At 38.6% G+C, this 20,454-nt stretch overlaps 1 protein-coding gene across 3 annotated transcripts in view; it reads right to left on the bottom strand.

The window, feature by feature from the left end:
* Nucleotides 1-1,827: 1,827 nt before the first annotated feature.
* iqca1 (IQ motif containing with AAA domain 1) overlaps nt 1,828-20,454 on the bottom strand; it is a 32,094-nt gene continuing 13,467 nt past the window's right edge. For 2 of the 3 annotated variants that reach the window (XM_057338997.1, XM_057338996.1), the window contains 10 exons: nt 15,274-15,380; nt 14,818-14,916; nt 12,512-12,576; nt 12,062-12,144; nt 10,913-11,020; nt 5,951-6,150; nt 4,732-4,818; nt 4,301-4,478; nt 3,357-3,595; nt 1,828-3,274 (listed from right to left, as the gene is read on the bottom strand). In XM_057338997.1, the coding sequence (XP_057194980.1) occupies nt 3,116-3,274; nt 3,357-3,595; nt 4,301-4,478; nt 4,732-4,818; nt 5,951-6,150; nt 10,913-11,020; nt 12,062-12,144; nt 12,512-12,576; nt 14,818-14,916; nt 15,274-15,380 (1,325 nt within the window). In that variant the 3' untranslated portion in view covers nt 1,828-3,115. Of the gene's footprint in view, nt 3,275-3,356; nt 3,632-4,300; nt 4,479-4,731; nt 4,819-5,950; nt 6,151-10,912; nt 11,021-12,061; nt 12,145-12,511; nt 12,577-14,817; nt 14,917-15,273; nt 15,381-20,454 lie in introns of those variants that run through there. The other variant, XM_057338998.1, reaches the window with a different exon arrangement.

The raw sequence follows: 20,454 nt of genomic DNA on the forward strand, positions 1-20,454 counted from the left end.
TCTAAATAGCTCTGTCTCACCCTTTATCCCCCGGGCCAAACCTAGGGTTTCTGAAGTTTTAGAGGCATGCATGATGCTGGCATACACAGTCCACACAGATGCATCACTAAAAACAGTAACTCAGAGGTCACTGTTTGCTTTAGGAAAAAGACTGAATAAGAAAAGCCTGGAGCCACAGGACAGGGAAATAAATAGTAATTGCAAACAATGCTTAAGAGGCTCCTTGAAATGAGGGAGTTGATTTTACAGCAACGGCCACAGGGCGAGAAAGGTCTGCGTTCAGGTCTCAGTGAGACAAAATGACGCATATGACAAATCCAATCTGAATAATGTTTAATTATTAGCGTTCCTGAAGGGGGGACGTGTAGGGGAAATGACCTATGAGAATAATGCACAGTCAAACTAGGCATTTCATTAAAAATAGTATAAAGAACTGCAGCAAAGGATGATTTTGTCTTTTTATTTTCACAAATTAGACGAGCAAATATAAATCCACTTTGACACATACATGTTCACAATTCGCTTATTTAAATTATCAAGTAAAAAAAAGGAACACTCCTTTTAACATATCACCAAGCTTAAGGGCTGTTCTTAGAAGACACTCACACACGCACTCCTGAATTCAATTAGATGTGAGCTCAAGCTACAAAGAGCACATTGAGGTGAGTGTGTTTGTCATGCCCCATAAACCCGGTGAGGAGGAGGAGGGGACGGGGGAAGATCAGAGCAGTAGAGTGGGAAAAAGAAAAGGCGAACTAAAAAATCACAGAGGGGTGAGAGGAAGGTATCAGGAATAACCTCGGTTAGGCAGAGAGGGCGATGATGGTGTGACAGACGAGGGGCAGGAAAGACATTACATAGAATTAAGGAATTTAGAATAGGCATGTGCTCCCACGGGAAGCGGAGTCTGACCAGAAAGTGGGTCAGCTGCTTGAGACTCTGGGCAGGGATGTCGCAGTGCAGCCCTTCTGGCAGAGAGCACGACTCAACGCATGAAAAGTTTTCCGCTTTTAGTTGAAAATGGTCTCGTGTAAAGGGCCTCTAAGTTTCCATATAAAGATTCTAGAGACTTTTGTGGCCCCCAAAAGTATTTGGAAATTTCATTACATACCAATTTCATTACAATAAACACACAACAGCAAACCTAGTGGCACCTGGAAACAAATGTTCTTACTTTACTTTTTTCTTGCAATTTTAGAAAGTGAGCTAGTCTGACTTTTGTCATAGATCCATGGAAAAGGACAGTCGAAGTAATGCAATTTATGATGCTAATATAATAAAGAGAATAGAAACAGCACACTTTGTCTTGATTTGTTTCATTTAAAGGATTAGTTAACAAAAATAAACAAAAATTCATGCCATCCTCATCGGTCCGTGTACCTTCGGATAATCTTTTATTTTATTTTTTTCAAAACGGAAAAACAAATAAACCGATCATTTTTTACATATTCCACCGTATTCATAAGCATAAAAAACAAATCTGAGACATATTTTTGGTTTGTTTTCCTCAATATTTCTTTACGTGCATCAAATAAATATACAATTAAACCAAAACGAAAAATAAAGTATTTTTATGAAAAGTGCGTTTTAGTCCACTGGAAGTTCAGCCGCAGCCTCTGGCGACCAGTGGTGGTATTTCACATAAGTGCATCTTTAATAACGCATCAGTTTTCAGTGGCGTGTGCCAACCATATGTAAATATGGAGAATGCACATATGTACAGTGCTTGTGTCAGAGCTGCATCTGACAGCAGGAGAGGTTTAACAATACCCGTTTAAATACATAGTGGTTTAAGCTCGTTTTGCACTTTAACGTGAAAAAAAGTTGCGCTTTTTCTTTGCACTGTTTGTACAAATGTTAAACATAGAACACAAAACACTTCTACATACAACTCTACATACGTGATAATAGCCGTGTTTATAAAAACAAGCTGAGTTAATCAAAACTTGTACTTTTCATTGCACATTAAATTCTATTACATAGTAATAGAACTCTGCTCAAAATACAATAGAAAATCTAATGGCTTCCATACCATTATAAACCATTAGTTAATTTGCATTAAAACCATTACAAAATTCCCATTACAACTAATAAATTCATTACATTTTCTATTGTGTTTTGGGCAGGGTTCTATTGTTTTCTATTTTTTAATACAATATAGCTGTGAGTGGTCTCGTGTAGTAATATGAGACATTATTTGTTGGTCACTGTCTATTATAAAAAAACGGGTCATGGGTCATTATGACAGGTTAGCCTTTACATTCGCCTACCTAACTTTGCTTATTTGTGTACAATCTTTTTTAGTAATTTTAACTTTTTATCAAACTCGGTAATTTAGGCCTAATGTGCAATGAAAAGTACAGGTTTTGATTAACTCGGCTATCATGCGTGTAGAGTTGTAGCCTATGTAGAGAGGTTTTGTTCTTTGTTTAACATTTTTATGAACAGTGCAAACAAAAGTGCACATTTTTTATCACATTTAAGTGCAAAATGAGCTTCTCTCACTATGAATTTAAACGGGTATTGTTAAACCTCCCCTGCTGTCAGGTGCATCGCTCTGAAACGAGCACTGACGCATATGCGCGTAGATAGGTATATTCTTTCAGTAACTGTACATGTACTGCTACATTGCACAGAAATTACCTACATATTTACATATGGTTGGCACTCTCCACTAAAAACTGATTTGTTATTTAAGATAGCGGTCTTGTGCTGAAGATGCCTGTATGTGCAATACCACCTCACCTCATAATTTTTTCGATCTTTGTGGGTTGGGATGGTACGGATGTAGTACATTTTCATGTAGCACATTTTCATTTTTAAGTGAACTATTCCTTTAAGAGTATTTGCATATTTAACTGTGAAAATATATGGTAATATATGGAGAATATATGGAGACTTTAAAATGTAATAGTTTGGGAAAACAACTCAGTAAACATTTCATTTTGGTAGTTGCCTTTGGACTCCACATGGAATGACGTTCTAGTGCCCTCTGCTGGTCAAAACACAAACCGCTGCCATATTTTCTGTCAGGATATGAAAGACGATTATTCTTTTCAACATTGATGTAAACATTTAACTGAATTGCATGAGCTCCATCCAAAAAGGCCCTTCTTCACTTCTTCTTCTTTTTCTTCATTTTACCCTTCCCATCCTTTCCTTTCTTCTGGATCTTCCCTCCTTTCTTCTTTCCTTTCTTCAGATCCGCTTCCTCTTCACTGGCTCTTGCTGCTCTCGCACGTTTTTTGCCCAGAGGTGACCGACTGTACCATGCCTTATAAAACACAGAATATACAATCAATACACACAGGTATGCACATATTTGCATGTCCCACCACAAAGAAAAAACAACTGACCTTAAAGGTCTCCTCCTCTTCTTTGTAAACAGGATCTTGCCTTGCAAGAGGGGGGATAAACTCCACAGCAGTGAGAGGTTTCTTGGTCTGCTGGTCCAGGCGGTGAGAGCTCAGTACAGTTTGGATTGCCTGAAGGATATGACTCTGTGTGTAACCATCAGTGACCTTAGCTAAAGAGCTCAGGTCCAGTTTGGGACCCAGCTGAGCACCTCTTGCTTGGAGCAGCTCTTTCCACAGAGCTAAACATAAATCGCACATTCAATAACTCACAATCCCTGCAGATATTGAGAACATAACTGTTGATGATTGTTAAAGGAATAGTCATTTCAATGTATAACTTTCGTCTGCAGAACACAAAAGAAGATATTTTGAAAAATGTTGGTAAACCATTGGTCCCCATTGACTTGCATTGGTTTTGTGTCCATACAATAGAAGTTAATGGGGACCAACACTTTTTGGTTACCAACGTTTTTCCAAAATATCTTCTTTTGTGTTTTGCAGAAGAAAGAAAATCACACGTTTGAAAAGACAACAGGGTGAGTAAATGATGCCAGAATTTTCAGTTTGAAGGTGAACTATTCCTTTAAGAAATTTATATTAATATAAATTATACAACAGGCACTTCACTGTTTTACATCACTCAGTTGAAATGGTACAATGACAGACATATACAGCTTTTAATGGCAGACGCACATATTTAAAAACACTTTCTACCACTCATCTATCTACATATTGTTTTAATACACAGCTAGTCATAAATACTAACCCTAAAATAAAACTTTTTTTTACAAAATAGATAAAAAATATCATTTTTTCGTGTTTTTACAAATAAGGATATCCCGAAAGGGCTCAGTTTTGATCAGGTTTTGCTTGCTTTTGAATGCAAATTGTTCCTCAAATATAGATAAATGGACACACACATACACACACAAATGTTTACTTACTAAGTCTTGAGGCATAATCGGGTCTAGGGATCAAAATGATCTTCTTGTAAACTTTGCAGAAAGGTTTGATGTCTGCATCAAATGGTCTACGAGTCGTTCCCACAACCAAAACACGGTCTTCTGGCTTAATAGATTTCAGGACCTTTGGAAGAGTTTTTTTCAGTCGTTTTGGTTCCATCTGGAAATTAAATGAATGAGGAAAACTGAAAAAAAACTTGCTTTTAGGAACAGTGAATGTTCATCCTTAACCACGCGAGGGCAGCAGAGGCCACCTCCTCACATTGACAACAATGAGTTTGCATTCATTGGGTGGCTATCAAAGATACAAAGTTTAGTGGAGAGAAGATACAGGATGCAATGCTGAGTTTATTCAGCGAGTGTGTTAATGTAAGCTGACATGTTCTCACATAACCCTGCTGGTATAGACAAACCTCTTTCTCCAACTTTGGAACTTTCTTGTAAAATGTTTTTTCAGCATCTCCTATCCAAATGACCGAGGGCTGCAGCTGCCGAGCCACCTGCCAAAACACAGCAACAATGTCTCTTCAACACAACACAAACAAACAATCATCAGCTCATTCACATACATACACATATCGGACAGAGCAGAAACAACAATGGCTATAATCGACACCCTTTTCTCAAAACAAATTGTGTGTATACTGTATACTAATTTATATACACATTGCTGCCCTTTTGTTGCACTGATTGCTTCCATTGTTATGCCTCGTTTGTAAATCGCTTTGGATTAAAGTGTCTGTTAAATGACTAAATGTAAATGTAATGCATATTAAAATATTTAAGTCAACTATTATTTTATTTTATGATTCAGCAAACAGGAAGTCCTGTTGGCACCTGGTTTTAATCCCAGCATGCATTAGGAGAGGTGCTGAAAGACAGCCGTCCAACACAATGCTGAACGCCTAGAGTCCAATTGCCTCATCTTGGCTTGTTTATCTGCTGTGCCAGATGCACTCAGGCACAGTTCCTCATCCAGAACCGGTGTTCCCCTTTCTCACAGGGACAACACAAATACAGTATGGCCACAAAAAACAACATCTGTGGCAAACTACACACCTTTCACAGGACTTCACTGATATGATCTCTTTACGCTCTGGTATTTATAACTGAAAGCTTGGGTGTAAGAAGCCATTTGTAAGGGGGTATGCTAAAGCAATTTTAGGGATCCCACTTTTCATCCTCTGACCGAGGAGACGGTGTATGAGTGAGGTTCCCTTTAACAGTTCGCTTTACCGGCCCATGTGCATTGCATACGTTGTATATTCGCTTTTTGCTATCATGTCTAAAGGGAAAAGGTGATGTAGGGATACATTTCTTTGGGGGGGGTTATAAATTAAACACCCAAGTTTGTTTATATACAGAGCTAAACAGTTCTTGAAATGCTTCTAAGTACAGCATGCTGTAAGAGGTGGAAATGTCATGTTTGTGACACAGGGTGGACTATGTTTCCATTTGCATTATTGTTTATGTTTGTAAGTCATGTCAGGATATTTAAAGATGGCACGAAATCAAAATCAAAAAATCATATTTTTTATGGAATACTAAAGTGTTTTTTATAAGTGACTTACATGCGCACTCCATTTTTTAAATTCACGTGCCCTCGTAATCTTGAGGTTCAGATGGCTTTACCTTGAAAACAACATGCAGGAGATACTGCAGTCCACTTTTGCCTGGATATTTGCCAGCCAGGGCTGTAGCAGAGAGGTTGAATAGGTTCGCCCCAGTCTCTGTGCACAGGGCATGAACCAACATCTTTTTCCCCACACCTGCAGGGCCAGCAAGCAGCAGTGAGCGGATCAGTGGTCCTCTCTCATGGACACACTGAGAACCTACAGAAACCAAGAGAAGAGTGAGTGATAAAAACTTCATAGTTTACAAAAACTGATAAAACACTGGACACACATAAAATGGTCACTTGGAGGGTCTACAAATCTCAACTTTGACTCGCATTGGTTGTTTTGTGTCTTGCGACAGCGATAACCAATGAGATTCAAAGTTAAGATTTGTGGCGCCTGTGTGCGGTCATTTTGTGTGTGTACAGTGAAATATTATGTTTACATCCAAATTTGACTAAATAAGCTCAAAATATATTTTTTTAGTCACAAATGTACCGTTTGGCTTTTCTGATGACCGTTGATGTGGCTTTTAATTCTTTTCTGTCATCTGCTTGAATTATGGTCCATTTCCACATATACATCAAAAAACCACCTAGACTGATTGTATCTGGCATTAATTTATATCAGCGTATACCAAAATATTACACGTTTTTTGTTGGATAATACTGTGTTTTTATAAAAAGTGAACCCACCGTCCCCAGATGTTTAAAAACTCTAATGCTCTCCACCCAATCATTAACCTATATTGAAAGACAGGGTGCATTGTAGAAATCTACCCAACAAACTCCACATTTGATTAGGAAGTCAGAATTCAGCACAAAGGTTAATTGCTCTGGCTTATGGTGCTCCGTAATAAAGAAACAATGGTTTAACAGCTCTCTGGGGCTGACACACAGGTGGTGAGAGTTCCCTCTCATGGATGCCGTGGTAAAGGACTCCAACTGGAAAGAGCTCAGGAAGCAACGGGCTGGCATGACTGTTAGAACACACAGACACACAAACAGAAGGGTACACAAACATACGTTCACCACTGCACGCGCAAGCATCCGGCCACACACTCGCACAAGCATATCCGCCCGGACGGGAGGTTTGCTCGTGACAGGTGCTGCCCAATATCACGTCTATGTTCTCATGGAGTGCGTTAATCCACACACAAAACATATGAGTCGACCTCACTGCCTGCACTATAATATGCAACAGTTTTCACTATTACCACACAACATATTCCTTCAGTGACCCTAAACTGAAAGGAAGCATGTGCAGCCTGCCTTTAGATAAGAAACAGACATGGAGAACACAATTGTCCTGTAGCTCAACTAAATGAGCGTGCTAGTAATGCCAAGGTCATGGGTTCAGTTCCCAGGGAACGCATACATTGATCATGGGGTGTTGAATGCATCATAGATCGGGTTGGATAAAAATGGCATTTCTTTCCTAGATGAGCCATGGGAATAGCCATTAGGACCTTTAAGCAGCAGGGGGCGATATTAACAGAAAAATGACTGGGGGCATGTGCCACAGAACTGTTTTTTTCAACCCAGCGTTGGGTCAAAAAGTGACCCATAAAATCTTGATATCTGATTCAACAATGGGTTTAAACAACCCAGCATTTTGGGTTGAAACCCAGCATAGGTTCATTTACAACCCAACCAGATTCACATGATACTGTATCTGTCCTTTTTCTTACACAAATGAACTTAAGTTGGCTTTTTATCAACCCAAAATGCAGTGCTGTTTTAACCTATTATTGAGTCAAACAATAACATTTTAACAGTTGGGTTCGTCCTGTTTTGACCCAACGCTGGGTCTTTTTTAGACTTAATGCCGGTCAAGACAAATGTCATAATCTGATTTCTGGTTTAAAAATGTTTACAGTAAGGCAAAACAAACATTCAGCTTTCTAGATATTATGGACTGAGTATGGATTGCAGTGCATACTGTCAATGTGTAGTCTAAGTACGCGGATGGAAACAACCATCGAACAGTATTAGAGTTAAATATGATTATTCAGAATAGAATTACACTTCCTAATCTCTCCCAACAGCACTGTTAAAAGGGCCATTGTGTTATGAAGGAAGTGCACTTGACCTCAAAATATCTGTGATGTTTATCAAGCAAAAACTTTTCCACGGACCAGCACAATAAGTGACACTGTGCGAAACGTCTCAGTTACGACTGTAACCTCTGTTCCCTGATGGAGGGAACCAGACGTTGTGTCGAGACAGAATGAACTTGAGAACCTATCATCTTTGATCGTAAATTTCAAAAGACCAATCAACTTGACGAATGGCATCTGCATGCCAATCTCCGCCCCATATATACGGGTATAAAGAGAAGATGGTGTGCCCATTCATTCAGGTTTTGCGCTGAGGAACCGTGTGAGGCATTTTTTATGCTAAGCGTTATCTCCCTGACTAGAGGTTATCTACTGCTGGATTTACGGCACAATGTCGAGAGACCAGCAGAAAGGGAACTGTACTGCTGTCTAGTGTCTTGTTCACTATTTTACAACCCCATTGAAAACATGGTGTTTTTCTAAACATACTTTAAATATGGAACACTGTCCTTTTTAAGCTTTGATATGCCTCAGGTTTAGTCTTCAAAGTATAATGATGGGAGTGTTTATGTTTCCATGGATATATAGTTAGGAAAACAGCTATGAATTGTACTGTACAAACATATTGGGGCCGGTTAGAAAATCAAATCAAGCGGGACGATCCAGCCAGACTTGATCTCTTCTGTGAGAACGCAGAGAAACATACCTCAGGCTTGCATTAGTCACTCATTAAAGAAGAGCAATCATCAAAAACACATCTAAGATGTCGGTCTTGTAAATTGAGCAAACACAGCAGAGAGTGGGAACGTGTGTATTTATTTTCCGCTCTGTTCTCTTTCACTGTTACATTTTCAATTTGGTTAGTGATAACTTGATGCTGGTCTGGATCTGTGGTTCTCAGTTGAATTTGCTACAGAACCCAAATTTTACAGACATCAAGTGGCAACCCTTCTGGAAGAATATCTGAAAAGACCTTTATTTGAGAGCGACACACTGCTTAAGAGACGGTCTTAATTAGACGGTCGAGCAACACTGCCATAAAAGCCAACGAAAACTGGTCAACAAGATCTTTCTAGTGAAGCTAATACATTCAAAAATGCAGTGTAGAGAGCATTGTTGATTATAATGAGATCTATTTTTGCACAGCTTGCTTTCACACTGTCTCATTCCACAGGGATCTTCAGAGACGTAGCCGTGTGATTGTTTTCCTGCCGCTGACTGATGTGTCTTTGTTTTAGCACTGAACTCTGTTCATGTGGCAACCCTTCTCTGCCTAGGGGGCACGAATCACAGAGGGGCGCGAGTCTTATTCTCCCTGCAATGGGTTGTTAAGGTTACAGCCCACTAGGGCAGTGTGTGCACTGTATGATCTGGCCTGATCCCTCTGTTGATCCCGCTGAGCCCGAGTCGGGTTATTAAATGGGTAGGAATAGTGAATGTGGGTGTTGATAAAGTGATACAGGACACCAGGCATTGCTCTGTTACAAAAGACCCAAAGCTGCTTAGTAGGGTCAAGTACAGTTCAGAGGGGCAGACAGGTTGTGTTCTATTCTACACACACTGATACACACATTGTGTGTTTCTCTAATCATGCTGCTCCTGAAAAATTGATGTGAGCTACTCTCAAGTTCTCTTGAGGTTCTTAAGAGTGATAACTGGTGTTTATAGACTTAAACCAGCAGAGCATATACTTCATTATAATGATGCTAGTAGTATGCTAGTTTCAGCGTAAGATAAGCACACCCATAGTCAAGCCACAGTTTGTTTTCTAACCATCTGATGCATATCTACTATTGATGTACTACGTACAAATCTGACTAGCTACCATTACAAAACATAAGTATACTTCAAGTTCATTTTATCAAGCATACTTTATTAAAGTTCAAGTATATTTTAAGTATACTATATGTAGTATGACTCTAATATCAATGTACTAATTGTTTGATTTTAAGTGTACTATTTTAATACCACTAGGGAATAAATTGGCTCCCATTTTTTAGTTCATTAAAGTAGCCTATACTTTTTGCTTTAAGTGTAACAGTGAACTTACACAACTACAACAGTCTTTGTTTGTACTGCAACTACACAAGTGTACTTACAGGTATAGTGACTTACAGGTATAGTTTACTACTTCAATACTTGTAGCACAATTTGTAGTTTACGAAAGTATACTTTGAAGTATACTGTAGTTCACTTCTTGTTTAGTAGTTTTCTATACTGCAAGTATCATTGTAAGTGTTCTTTAAATGAACTTAATATATTACTTATGGGTTACTAATTGTTTATCATTTAAATAATATATTTTATTGTTATATAAACTCGAACATGTACGTTTATAAAACAGTATGTAAAACTATTCAAAAAGAAATATCTAATAGTCCACAAGAGTAAACAAAACTACCAGCCAAGTACACTTTGAATACTTCATTATACATTTAAGTATGCTTCCATCAAATTATTGAGTACAAATAGACCAAAAATACTTTTCAGTTTGACAAGTGTACTTGAGAGTATTTTTAAGTATATTTTTGAGAACTACATACAAGTAGAGAGTTTAAAATAAGTATATTAATACCACACTTGGATAACCTTCTTTTAGGTAACCTCAGGAAATACTGTATTTCGAGTCTGTAAATTTATTCAGCTATTTTCCAGGTTTTCTCTACGATTGTTTGGAGAGAGGACCTACTGTATTATTATAGTATATGTATTTTAACTCCACCCCTAAACTCCATGTAAAACAACTGTGAATATTCGCTTACATGTCAGTCAAAACCATCGCATTTAACCGCAGTCAAAGCTCTGGCTATGTCAGAAAACCAGTGTGTGAGCCATTTTTTGGAGTTTGTATGATGACTCAGAATCAGAGTGGACTACAATGTTTGGCCAATCTAGTAAATCATAGCTGTTTAGACTCACCCAGAGGCAGGATGCCATAAAGTGCAATGAGCTGTCTGATGTCAGAGAGTGATGGCATGGGCTCAATGTCTGCTTGCCGCAGGGTAGTCCCCAGGTAACTGTACTCGCCTGGAGAGACAAATACTGCTTTAGGTATAAATGGTGTTTGAGAAAAATGACACGACACACATCATCGTTGGCCGCTTGCCACCACAACATCATGTCAATTGTTATGACTCTAGTTTCCAAGGAAAGTAAAAAACAATGTCCATGAGTGATAAAGTTGTTCCGACATGTAGGAACCAATGTGGTTTCTATATTTGAAATGGCACACCCGGTTCTTGAAAGATCGTAATAAACAGAAACAAATACTTGACTAATTGCAGACTCCAAGATTAAAAAAATTACAAGTACATCTGGAATCACTGAAAAAATATTAAAAGGAAATAAGAAAATAAACATTCTCAATGCAATACTATGCAATAGTAGAAAAGCAACTTTTATTTCATAACTGTCTTACTACACTAAATTAAGATTGTCTGACTTGAGGGGGCTGACTTGTGTGTCTCTGTAACCAATCATTTTTATGTAACAGAGAAAGATCAAGTGAGGCTTGATTTTTGTTTGTATTTCGTGCTATTTAAGAGCAACATGATGCAGTTGCTATGCAGTGCAGTTGGACCAGTGATGAGTCATAAGATGCATGAGGGCGTGATTCAGGGTTGAACACGTGTATGTGATCAAATAATGTTTGCCGTTAAAACCAGTCTATATCCTTGGGCTTCTGAAACCAGTTTTATGAATAAGCGTGTCAGCTAAATGTCAATGTAAATGTTCACACCAAAGCTATGGCTCTTTAAATGTGGAGGCACTTGAGTTGTCCATATTCATTCTAAGCATTATCAGCCAGAGTACTGAGAAGTTTACTAAATAAATTTAAAGGCTGTTTGGAGCATATAAGTGTGACAGCACCCATTGACTGGGACTAATGGCTCTGCTTTCATGTGACAGTAGACTTTGCCAAGCAACAGAGAGAGAACGGATTCTTACTGGGCCTTCGACTTCTTGTGCCAATCCAAGATCTGTTCTTTGCTGCTTGTTAGGAAATAACTGCTAACAATGAAACGAGTGAAACAAACAATCCAGGAATGACCCTCGTTTGTTATTTACCTATGTAGTCTGATAACTTGACATTCATTGGTCTAATTATGATTCCTTCCACAACAAGTTCCTCATAAAGGGATTCTATTGTCCTAGAGAGACAAACAGACAGTTTGAGAGAGAGAAAAACAGAGCATTACGAAACAACGAATAAACTGATCAGTCATGTTGTTTATCTAATGCAATCGTCAGTTACATAGCAGCGTTTAACGCCAAGCATGGATTCTTACGCTCCACATGGAAGTCAGCCAGTCACCCCCTGAGCTCCAAACCCTGACACTCACAATGTTGGAGCACCTTCCAGAAATATAATTTCCATATTACAGAACCCTCATAACCTTTACCACACTAAGGCCAGGATATGATTCTATCTCTTTCATACAGTGGCTTCTTCATCAATGATGAAACTATACAATATTCTAAAGAGATAAACATTATAATCAACCCATTTTCACAAACCTGTCAGCTGTTAGATCTTTCTCCTTTTTCTTCTTTTTTCCAGTCTTCCTTCCTTTCTTCTTCTTCTAAAAGCATGAAGAGGTACAATAGCTTAGAAAATCTGTTTTTGGTTTTGTTTGGAGAAGAATATAATGACAATGGACAAGGGCAGATAAATATTTTGTCAAAGCACAATATTAATTTCTGGTTTCTATTAGAGACGGAAATTAGTCTAAATACAAATCTCTCTCTTTCTCTATCTCTCTATATATACAGTATATGAATTCCAGTTTCAGTATATTAATAGAGTTGTTCAAGCAAAAATACAAATTATGTCATTGTTTTCTCATTATCATGTTGATCCAAACCAGTATCACTTTCTTTGCAACACAAGGAAATTATTTAATGACTAGGTGTTTGGGTGGCTTCAAAATTATGACTCAGAATAGTATTAGAGATTTGTGTGGCTTTGTATGGTTTACTAAAATGATTAAATTTGGAAACACAATATTTAAATATTTTAAAGTAAAATTGTGAATTATCATATGAGGGTAAGTAAATGTTAAATTTCTTTGAACTAAACCCTTTACCATTTGATGATTCCTGCAGCTCAGTTGGTAGAGCATTGTGTAAGGTTTATGGGTTCAAACCCCTGGAAACACATATACTGACAAACAATGTATAGAACAGGTTGACAGCGCTACAAGTCTCTTTGGATAAAGAAGCACATGCCAAATGCATACTACATAATGTAACAAATGTTCTTACACCAAAATGAAAAGTATGAGCTTTAACATCTGGTATCTCGACAATACAAACAAATGACTGTAGTCACTAAGGGTTTGCATTTGTGTTTTGTCCTTATTATCTTGTATCTGTGTGTTTAACTTTCAGTACAACCATTTATATGCATCCTGCTGAAGACTTGATAATGATTCAGGGCTTTTCCAAACCACAAATGAACCAGAACATCAGCTCCGGCAGCCAGGTATTTTGTTCATGCTCCTTCATTGGTTCATCAAAAGATACAACAACAAAGCTTCAAAATATGTCATCAACAGCCTTTGTTTTTTCTGAAACCACGTGACTGAAGGCCAGAGAACACTGTGTTTTCCCAAAACATTTGTAATGGAGAATCTCTAAACATTTAGCTGTAAAAAATGATATAAAATGGGAAAACACCCAGCTAATGGAAACAGCTTTTTCCCAGAAAAACACCGATTTCTCTGTAACAGACAGCCTTACTTATTGAACTCTTGCTAACATTAGTTCAGTTTGGGTGTGTTACGTGTTCTCCTCAAAAACAAACCCTCCCTATTACAGAATACATTTCAGTTTGCAGTACCCAAATTGCGTGGCTGGAAAATCCGTTTCAAAATTCCATCAAGTTCAATGCGCAAACTTGGTGAGATGAATTACCGTAACTGGAATTCAGTCCCACGCTAGCGGAGCTGAATGGGGTTTGTGTGTGCCTGCATTTGCAGGATGATTAATGATAAAACATCTTTGTGTATAAATTACACACGTCAGACGGACAGCGTCTGTGAGCATTTTAGCTGTCAAAATCTCGCACCGTAACACAACTCAAGCAGTGTGCAAAATACGTGGCGGAATCTAATGCTTGTGTAGGCACGCAATGAGACTTTTATCTATGTTGCGTTTAGGAGATGACACAATAGCGACTAATTGCAGAAAAAAGTATATCTATATATTTATAGGTATATCCGGTTTATACATTGATGCATTTGGCAGACACTTTATTCAAAGTGACTTACAGTGCATACATGTTTTTTTCAGTATGAGTTCCGTGGGTTCAGGGAAAGGTTTAAACACAATGCTAATGCAATGCTCTATACATATTGAGCTACAGAACAGAATCTATCCACCAATCTTTGCTTTTATTTTAGTTTTTTTTAAATATTTTGACAATTTTACCCAGACTATCGTTTCTCAGTCTGCTTGGTCATATGTTGCCCAGCGTGTGTGTGTGCTGTGGTAGAGAAGGTGGTTAAAAAGGGGCCTATCAAAACACAAGCTGACGAGGGCAGGACGTCTTTACTAATTCTCTATCCAGCCCACATTCCTGCTCCTGAGGGCAGATCACTGTATGACCCCAGGGCCCCTCACACGAGGTGAATAAACAGGGGGCCGAGAACATCTCGAGATCTGACTCGATCCAGACCTTCAAGAGATACAATGCAGGGCTTTATGGTCGCCATCCATAACCTCAGCAGCATCAGGAACCACCTGTGCACTGTCACTCATGCAGGGCATTTCAAATGAGTTAATGGTTTATCTCAAAGGAGATTTCCATGTCTGGCATTTACCTTTTTACTGCTTTTCTTTCCTTTTTTCTTTTTCTTCCCCTTATCCCTGTCTACGACCAGCTTGAGGTTCTTTAGTTCCTGCCTCATTATTTCATCCACCTAAGATAAACAGTGAAACAGAGATAAAAACAGAGGATGAGAGAATGAAAAATGTGGTGTGATGCGATGGGCCAGTGGGGAGACTGAACTGAACAAATGTGTATTGTGTGTTTTTATAGACTGTTATGTTGTTTGGGAAATGTAACTCAAGGTAAATGTGATATTACCAAGTATAACATGTTCCTGGATAATGTTGCGATCAACTGTTCAGATTTTAGGGTTGAGTTTAGGGTTGATTTTAATGCTGAGGCTTTGGGACAATGTTTATCATTCTCATAGACAATAGTCAATAAATAGTCAATTAAGACGTGTTTCTAGATCCAGAGTCAACATGAGTATGGATTTCTTTCCTCCCACCTGAACTCTGAGCTCCTCTTCAACCTCCAATCTCTTCTCCTCTCGCACCAACTGAGCATCGAAACGCTGAAGGAAGTTCTGTTTCTCATCCCGGTTATGCCAAACCTCTGCAACGATAAATCACATTACACCAACAGTGCTGATATGATCATACCACCGGGAACGGTCATTTACTAAAATACGTAGCATAACAGAAAATCCATTCATCTAAATCAGCAGAAAAAATGCTCTAGTTGGACACAAAGCATCAAAGCAGAGCCAGGACAACATCAGTCAGCGCTGTGTGTAAAGGAGGAAACAATTCTGAGAGAGGTCTGGTGGGTCTCAATCGTAGCTCCTGAGTGTGGAGTGTAGAGGAAGCACAGGTGCTGTGGTCTGGGTGAGAACGCTGTGGCTGATTGTCCTCCGTGCTAGACTCTCACGCGGCACATCCTGACAGGAAGTCCATTTCCACCCACTTCCTGTCCCGACTTGAGGCAGTGTGCCAGGGTTATCGGAACTGGATCACGGATGAATGACAGGGCCTGACCTCACAATGAGTTTGAAGTTGTTGTTCTTCTCTCTCTGTCTCGATTATTTACATAACATTTAATTTTGTGTTATTAAAGCATTTGGCAGATGATTTTATTCAAAGGAAGTTTGTGCGTTCCCTGGGAATGGAACCGATGATCTTGGCATCGCTAGGGCTGTGCTCGATTAACCGAGTTGCACAACAGAGGGTTAAAGAAATAAACACAACCACAGCTAGTGTGACAGTATGATGTCTTAAAACCACAAGTACATTTTTTTAACTAACAATTACATCTTAAAACCAGCTCTGTCAAGTTCACCCATTGGTCAAAGGGCACTGATGGTAAAACTCACTCTGGTGGAACCTAAAAATAAGCATCCAACTTTGAAATGAGAGCCTGGTCTAAGGTCAGAGGTCAAACTGTCCTCCACAAAGCCTCCTTTTCAAAGTCCCATTTTCAAAACATCCCCGGGCAATACGATCCACATAATTGCCTCAGCCCTTCAGAGGGATGCATTCACACAGTCTGACCTGTTTGTTTAAAGACAAAATTCACCAAACTCCCTTGAAAACACACAACTGCTAGGGGTCACCTTTTTAAACCTGCTTTATTGGCACCGGAGACCTCTGATGGTGTTCCAAGCCCACACAGCACAAAAGAGAGAACAGACGCTACTGGGGATGAATAGACAGGCAGCGCAATTTGTACATTTCTCGTGAGCTGGTAACCACTGTGAGAGGGTTTTGTGGGAGTTGGGCGGCCACACACATCTGCTCCGATTGAACGTGGTGCGTATACAGCACATTTGCCACCCACCATATGGAGCTTGAGTGAAAAAACACTTCAAGGCTGGAGGGTGCTCAGCTGTATCTACTCCACCGGGCTCCACAGCGGCCTGCTGACTTTATGATATAGGCATTGTAACATTTGTGAAGATTTGTATGCTGGTGTGTAGATGCAGAGCTCCACTTTGTCTGCCAACTTGGGTTGTTCCAGTCTGTGTTGTTCCAACAGACACTTCCTTAACATGGCTCCTTACTGCCAAGAGGCCAAAATTAAATCCATCCGTCACATCCAGCAAGTGCGCCGTGACGCCGAGATGCAGGAAACAAACACTAGACAAGCTCGAACAGGCTCAATTTTACCCTGAGTGAGTACAAATCACTTCCGTAACCTCTTTGTAATTTGTTCTCAAAGTACAGTGCGGGCGAGTTTCCCAAGACAGCCTGTCGCTCTGGGGATCATGCTGGCTATCGCTTGATTCTGGGTAAATGTGGTGCTCACCTTTCCGCCTCATTACAACGAAATAAACCCACAATGTGATTGTATTTCAATTACAGACAGCTGATAAAACATTGTGTGTTGCCGATTAACTCGTATAGCAAAGACCCTCGGCTCTAAGTAGCTGTATCGAAGGCATGATGTAAGACATGGATTTAAGTGTTAAACAAAACTCTGCGTGCTAAACATATTATATGATTGGAACGATTTTTAGGAGGTCAGAATGGCCGATCATACTATTTACAGTGACATAAAAGTGCTTGTCAGTTCTGGCAGGATAGATGCAAAATAATATAGTGAAGAAAAAGACAGACCTCTTTGTTACCTACTTTAGGTCAACACTGATGATAACGGTTTAGTTAATGAATACGAGCAACACAAAGTGAGATGGCGATCATGCTTACTCACCCATGTCAAATATTTGGGAGGTATAAGCTCTGATCTCTGCTTTTCATTATATGTTTAAGCTTCGTTTCGGAGGAATGTAACCCTTTGCTCCACGGACTGAGCAAGGTGACATTTAGAGGAAAATCATAATGAAAAGAATTAAGCGGCTTTGACTGGGCATATAATTGCTTCCTGCAAGGTTACAGCTGCTCCATTGCTGCACATTAGTCCACTCAAAAAGGCATTTGTACATGTACCCCTCCCCCAACACACATTTTTTTATTTAGACATACATTTACACAAATACATTTTTACATACACGCATATCACATGATGTTTTTAGATCCTCTCACTTGCTTGTAACACAGGTATTTATATGACTGTATATATAAATAAAATTACCTCTACAAAACAACAATTGCAGTATTTTGAGTGTAACAATACTATAGTAAACAGACTCATAGTTCAATAGCATTAGTGACAACTGCACTTCTACTGTGTCGAATGATCACACTGTTGTTTTGGACTGTAATTCCATTGTATTAAGCTCAACCTATACTGCACTGAACTAATACCCTAACTACTATTACATTACATGTATTGCTGTTCATGGCTCAGTTGGTAGAGAAGGACAAGGATCAATACCAAGATCATTCCATTACTCCCAAAAATACACAATGGATAAAATGTACAGCCTAAATTTACTGTATTGATTTGGATAAATTGTTTCCAAGTGTAATTATTGCAGAGTATTACAGTTACACTACAGTGGACAACAAGTATCCAAGTATATATGGTACCACTCTACAGAGAGTAACACGGGTGAAGTGTTAAATATAATGAGATAATTAAGTGATTAATTAAGAGATGATTAAGACAAACTATAGACAATTAAAGACAAACACCTGCTGTTAACAAGCAGAATCACTGAAGGAATGAGAAAAACAAGAACTACAACTGAAATCCAGTCACAACTTTAGATGAAACCAACTGAAGATAAAAGAAGACATTGAATCTCTCAAGAGTTGAATAAACCACTCTACAAACAGCATTACAGCGTCACTTATTACTAACCAGATTATTTATGTCAGATGTCCACAGAAGTCATTGTTGAGAATTGATATTGATGTTTCATTGGTCAAAAAATGATGTCAACAATGTTGCTTTAGTTGGGCTCTTAGCACATTTACGTTTTAAAGCAATGTTTCAATCAAATGTAGTAGTGTTTTATGATAAACACTGATGCATAGCTTAAGAAATGCACTCACAAAAAACAAGTGCTTTTTGCTTGTAAGATATAAGAATGAACATCATAATTTATATTCATAATTTTCTTTGGATTATTGACCAAGACACAGGTATTACAAAACTGTAAAAAGACAAAATTCTATTAAACAAATGACAGCGCAGAAAATGAAAAACTACTGCCGCTGAAGAAAAGACATCAACACTTCTCCTACATTCATCAACAGTGGTGATAATTTATACATGACGCAGTGCATGCTGGTTTTTTTACTATGGCGTTACCCAACATGCATTGCAGCATGAAACTTTTTGTTTCCTTTTGTCACCATTTTTGAGATTCATACGCTGATTCATGATGTCTGTGTGCGTCCAAATAAAACAATTCATCAGTTTAAAATTTACACATGATAAATGATGTTCTCATGTTTAGTTCTGCAGAGTTAAGACACACTAACAATTGCTAGCTTTACTGCTTTACCACAACACATATATTGTTGCAGAGAAAATCTAGTGTATGTAGTTAAAGGTCAAGAGCCCAGCAAAAACAAACACTGACCACCATAATTGTGGCATCGTATTTTGACCAATTAAACATCAACATCAACCTTTGACAGAAAAAAAAACATTGGTTAGTAAGTTAAACTGTTAATCCTGTTTGTTGTTTACTCAGATCTTGAGAAATTTAAAGTCTTCTTTATCTTCAGTTGATTTCACCTACTGTTATGATTGGACGTCAGTTGTAGTTCTTGGCTGTGTCCGAAATCGCCTACTTCCATACTATATAGTAGGCGAAAATCAGTATGAGTCATGAATAGTATGTCCGAAACCTCAGTATGCAAAAAAACAGTAGGCGAGAAATACCCGGATGGTCTACTACTTCCGCCGAGATTCGTGAGTGTGGATCGGATGGACACTTCTCTATCCCATGATGCCACGGGAGCTGAGCAACGGTCAAATTTCAAAAGTAAATCAAATAAATATAGCGGAAAACTTTAAGGCAGAGGTCCGTTTTTAATGTAAGTGCCAATAAATGAATTTCTTGTGACTAAATTATGTTTTTATCAATGCTCACGTGAAGGTTGTGGTTAATACGTCATAGGTCAAAGAGCATACAGGTCACATTACCATAAAACATGGCGGACGCAGTATGTCCGAAATGTATCATACTACTCCCACTCATACTATATAGAACGTACTGTTTAAACGGCCGATAGGTAGGTACTTATTCAAATTCAGTACGTACTGTCACAGTATGCGATTTCGGACGTAGCCATTGTGTTTCTCGTTTCTTCAGTAGTTGTGTTTGTTAGCAGCAGGTGTTCATCATTAATTAATCATCCCTTAATTAATCACTTAATTACCTCAGTTTCTTCAACACCACACCAGTGTTACTTTAACACACTGTAGAGTGGGGCCATAGCACTCTGAGCAGTGCTGATTTAACACTGGCCCTTTTGTTGTTTCACTTTGTCAGAACAAAAAATGGTGAATAAATGATGACAGAATTTTTATTTTTGGGTAAATTGTCCCTTTTTGTTTGTCACTGGGTTTTGTAAAAATCTAACTATTAAAAAGTTGCTTGTCAACTTTGATAACACAGTATCATTGAAAACAGTGTTTTTTCCATTTCCTAAAAAGCAGCAAATTTGGACATACAAGGTCTGGAAAGGACAGCAACGTTATGTAAGCTGCTGTAGCTTGAGGGCTTTTTCACTTCAATAGTCTTTTATTGTATTGTACAGTATCATTACTAACT

This window comes from Triplophysa rosa, linkage group LG7 (assembly GCF_024868665.1).
Source record: "Triplophysa rosa linkage group LG7, Trosa_1v2, whole genome shotgun sequence".
Lineage (NCBI taxonomy): Eukaryota > Metazoa > Chordata > Actinopteri > Cypriniformes > Nemacheilidae > Triplophysa > Triplophysa rosa.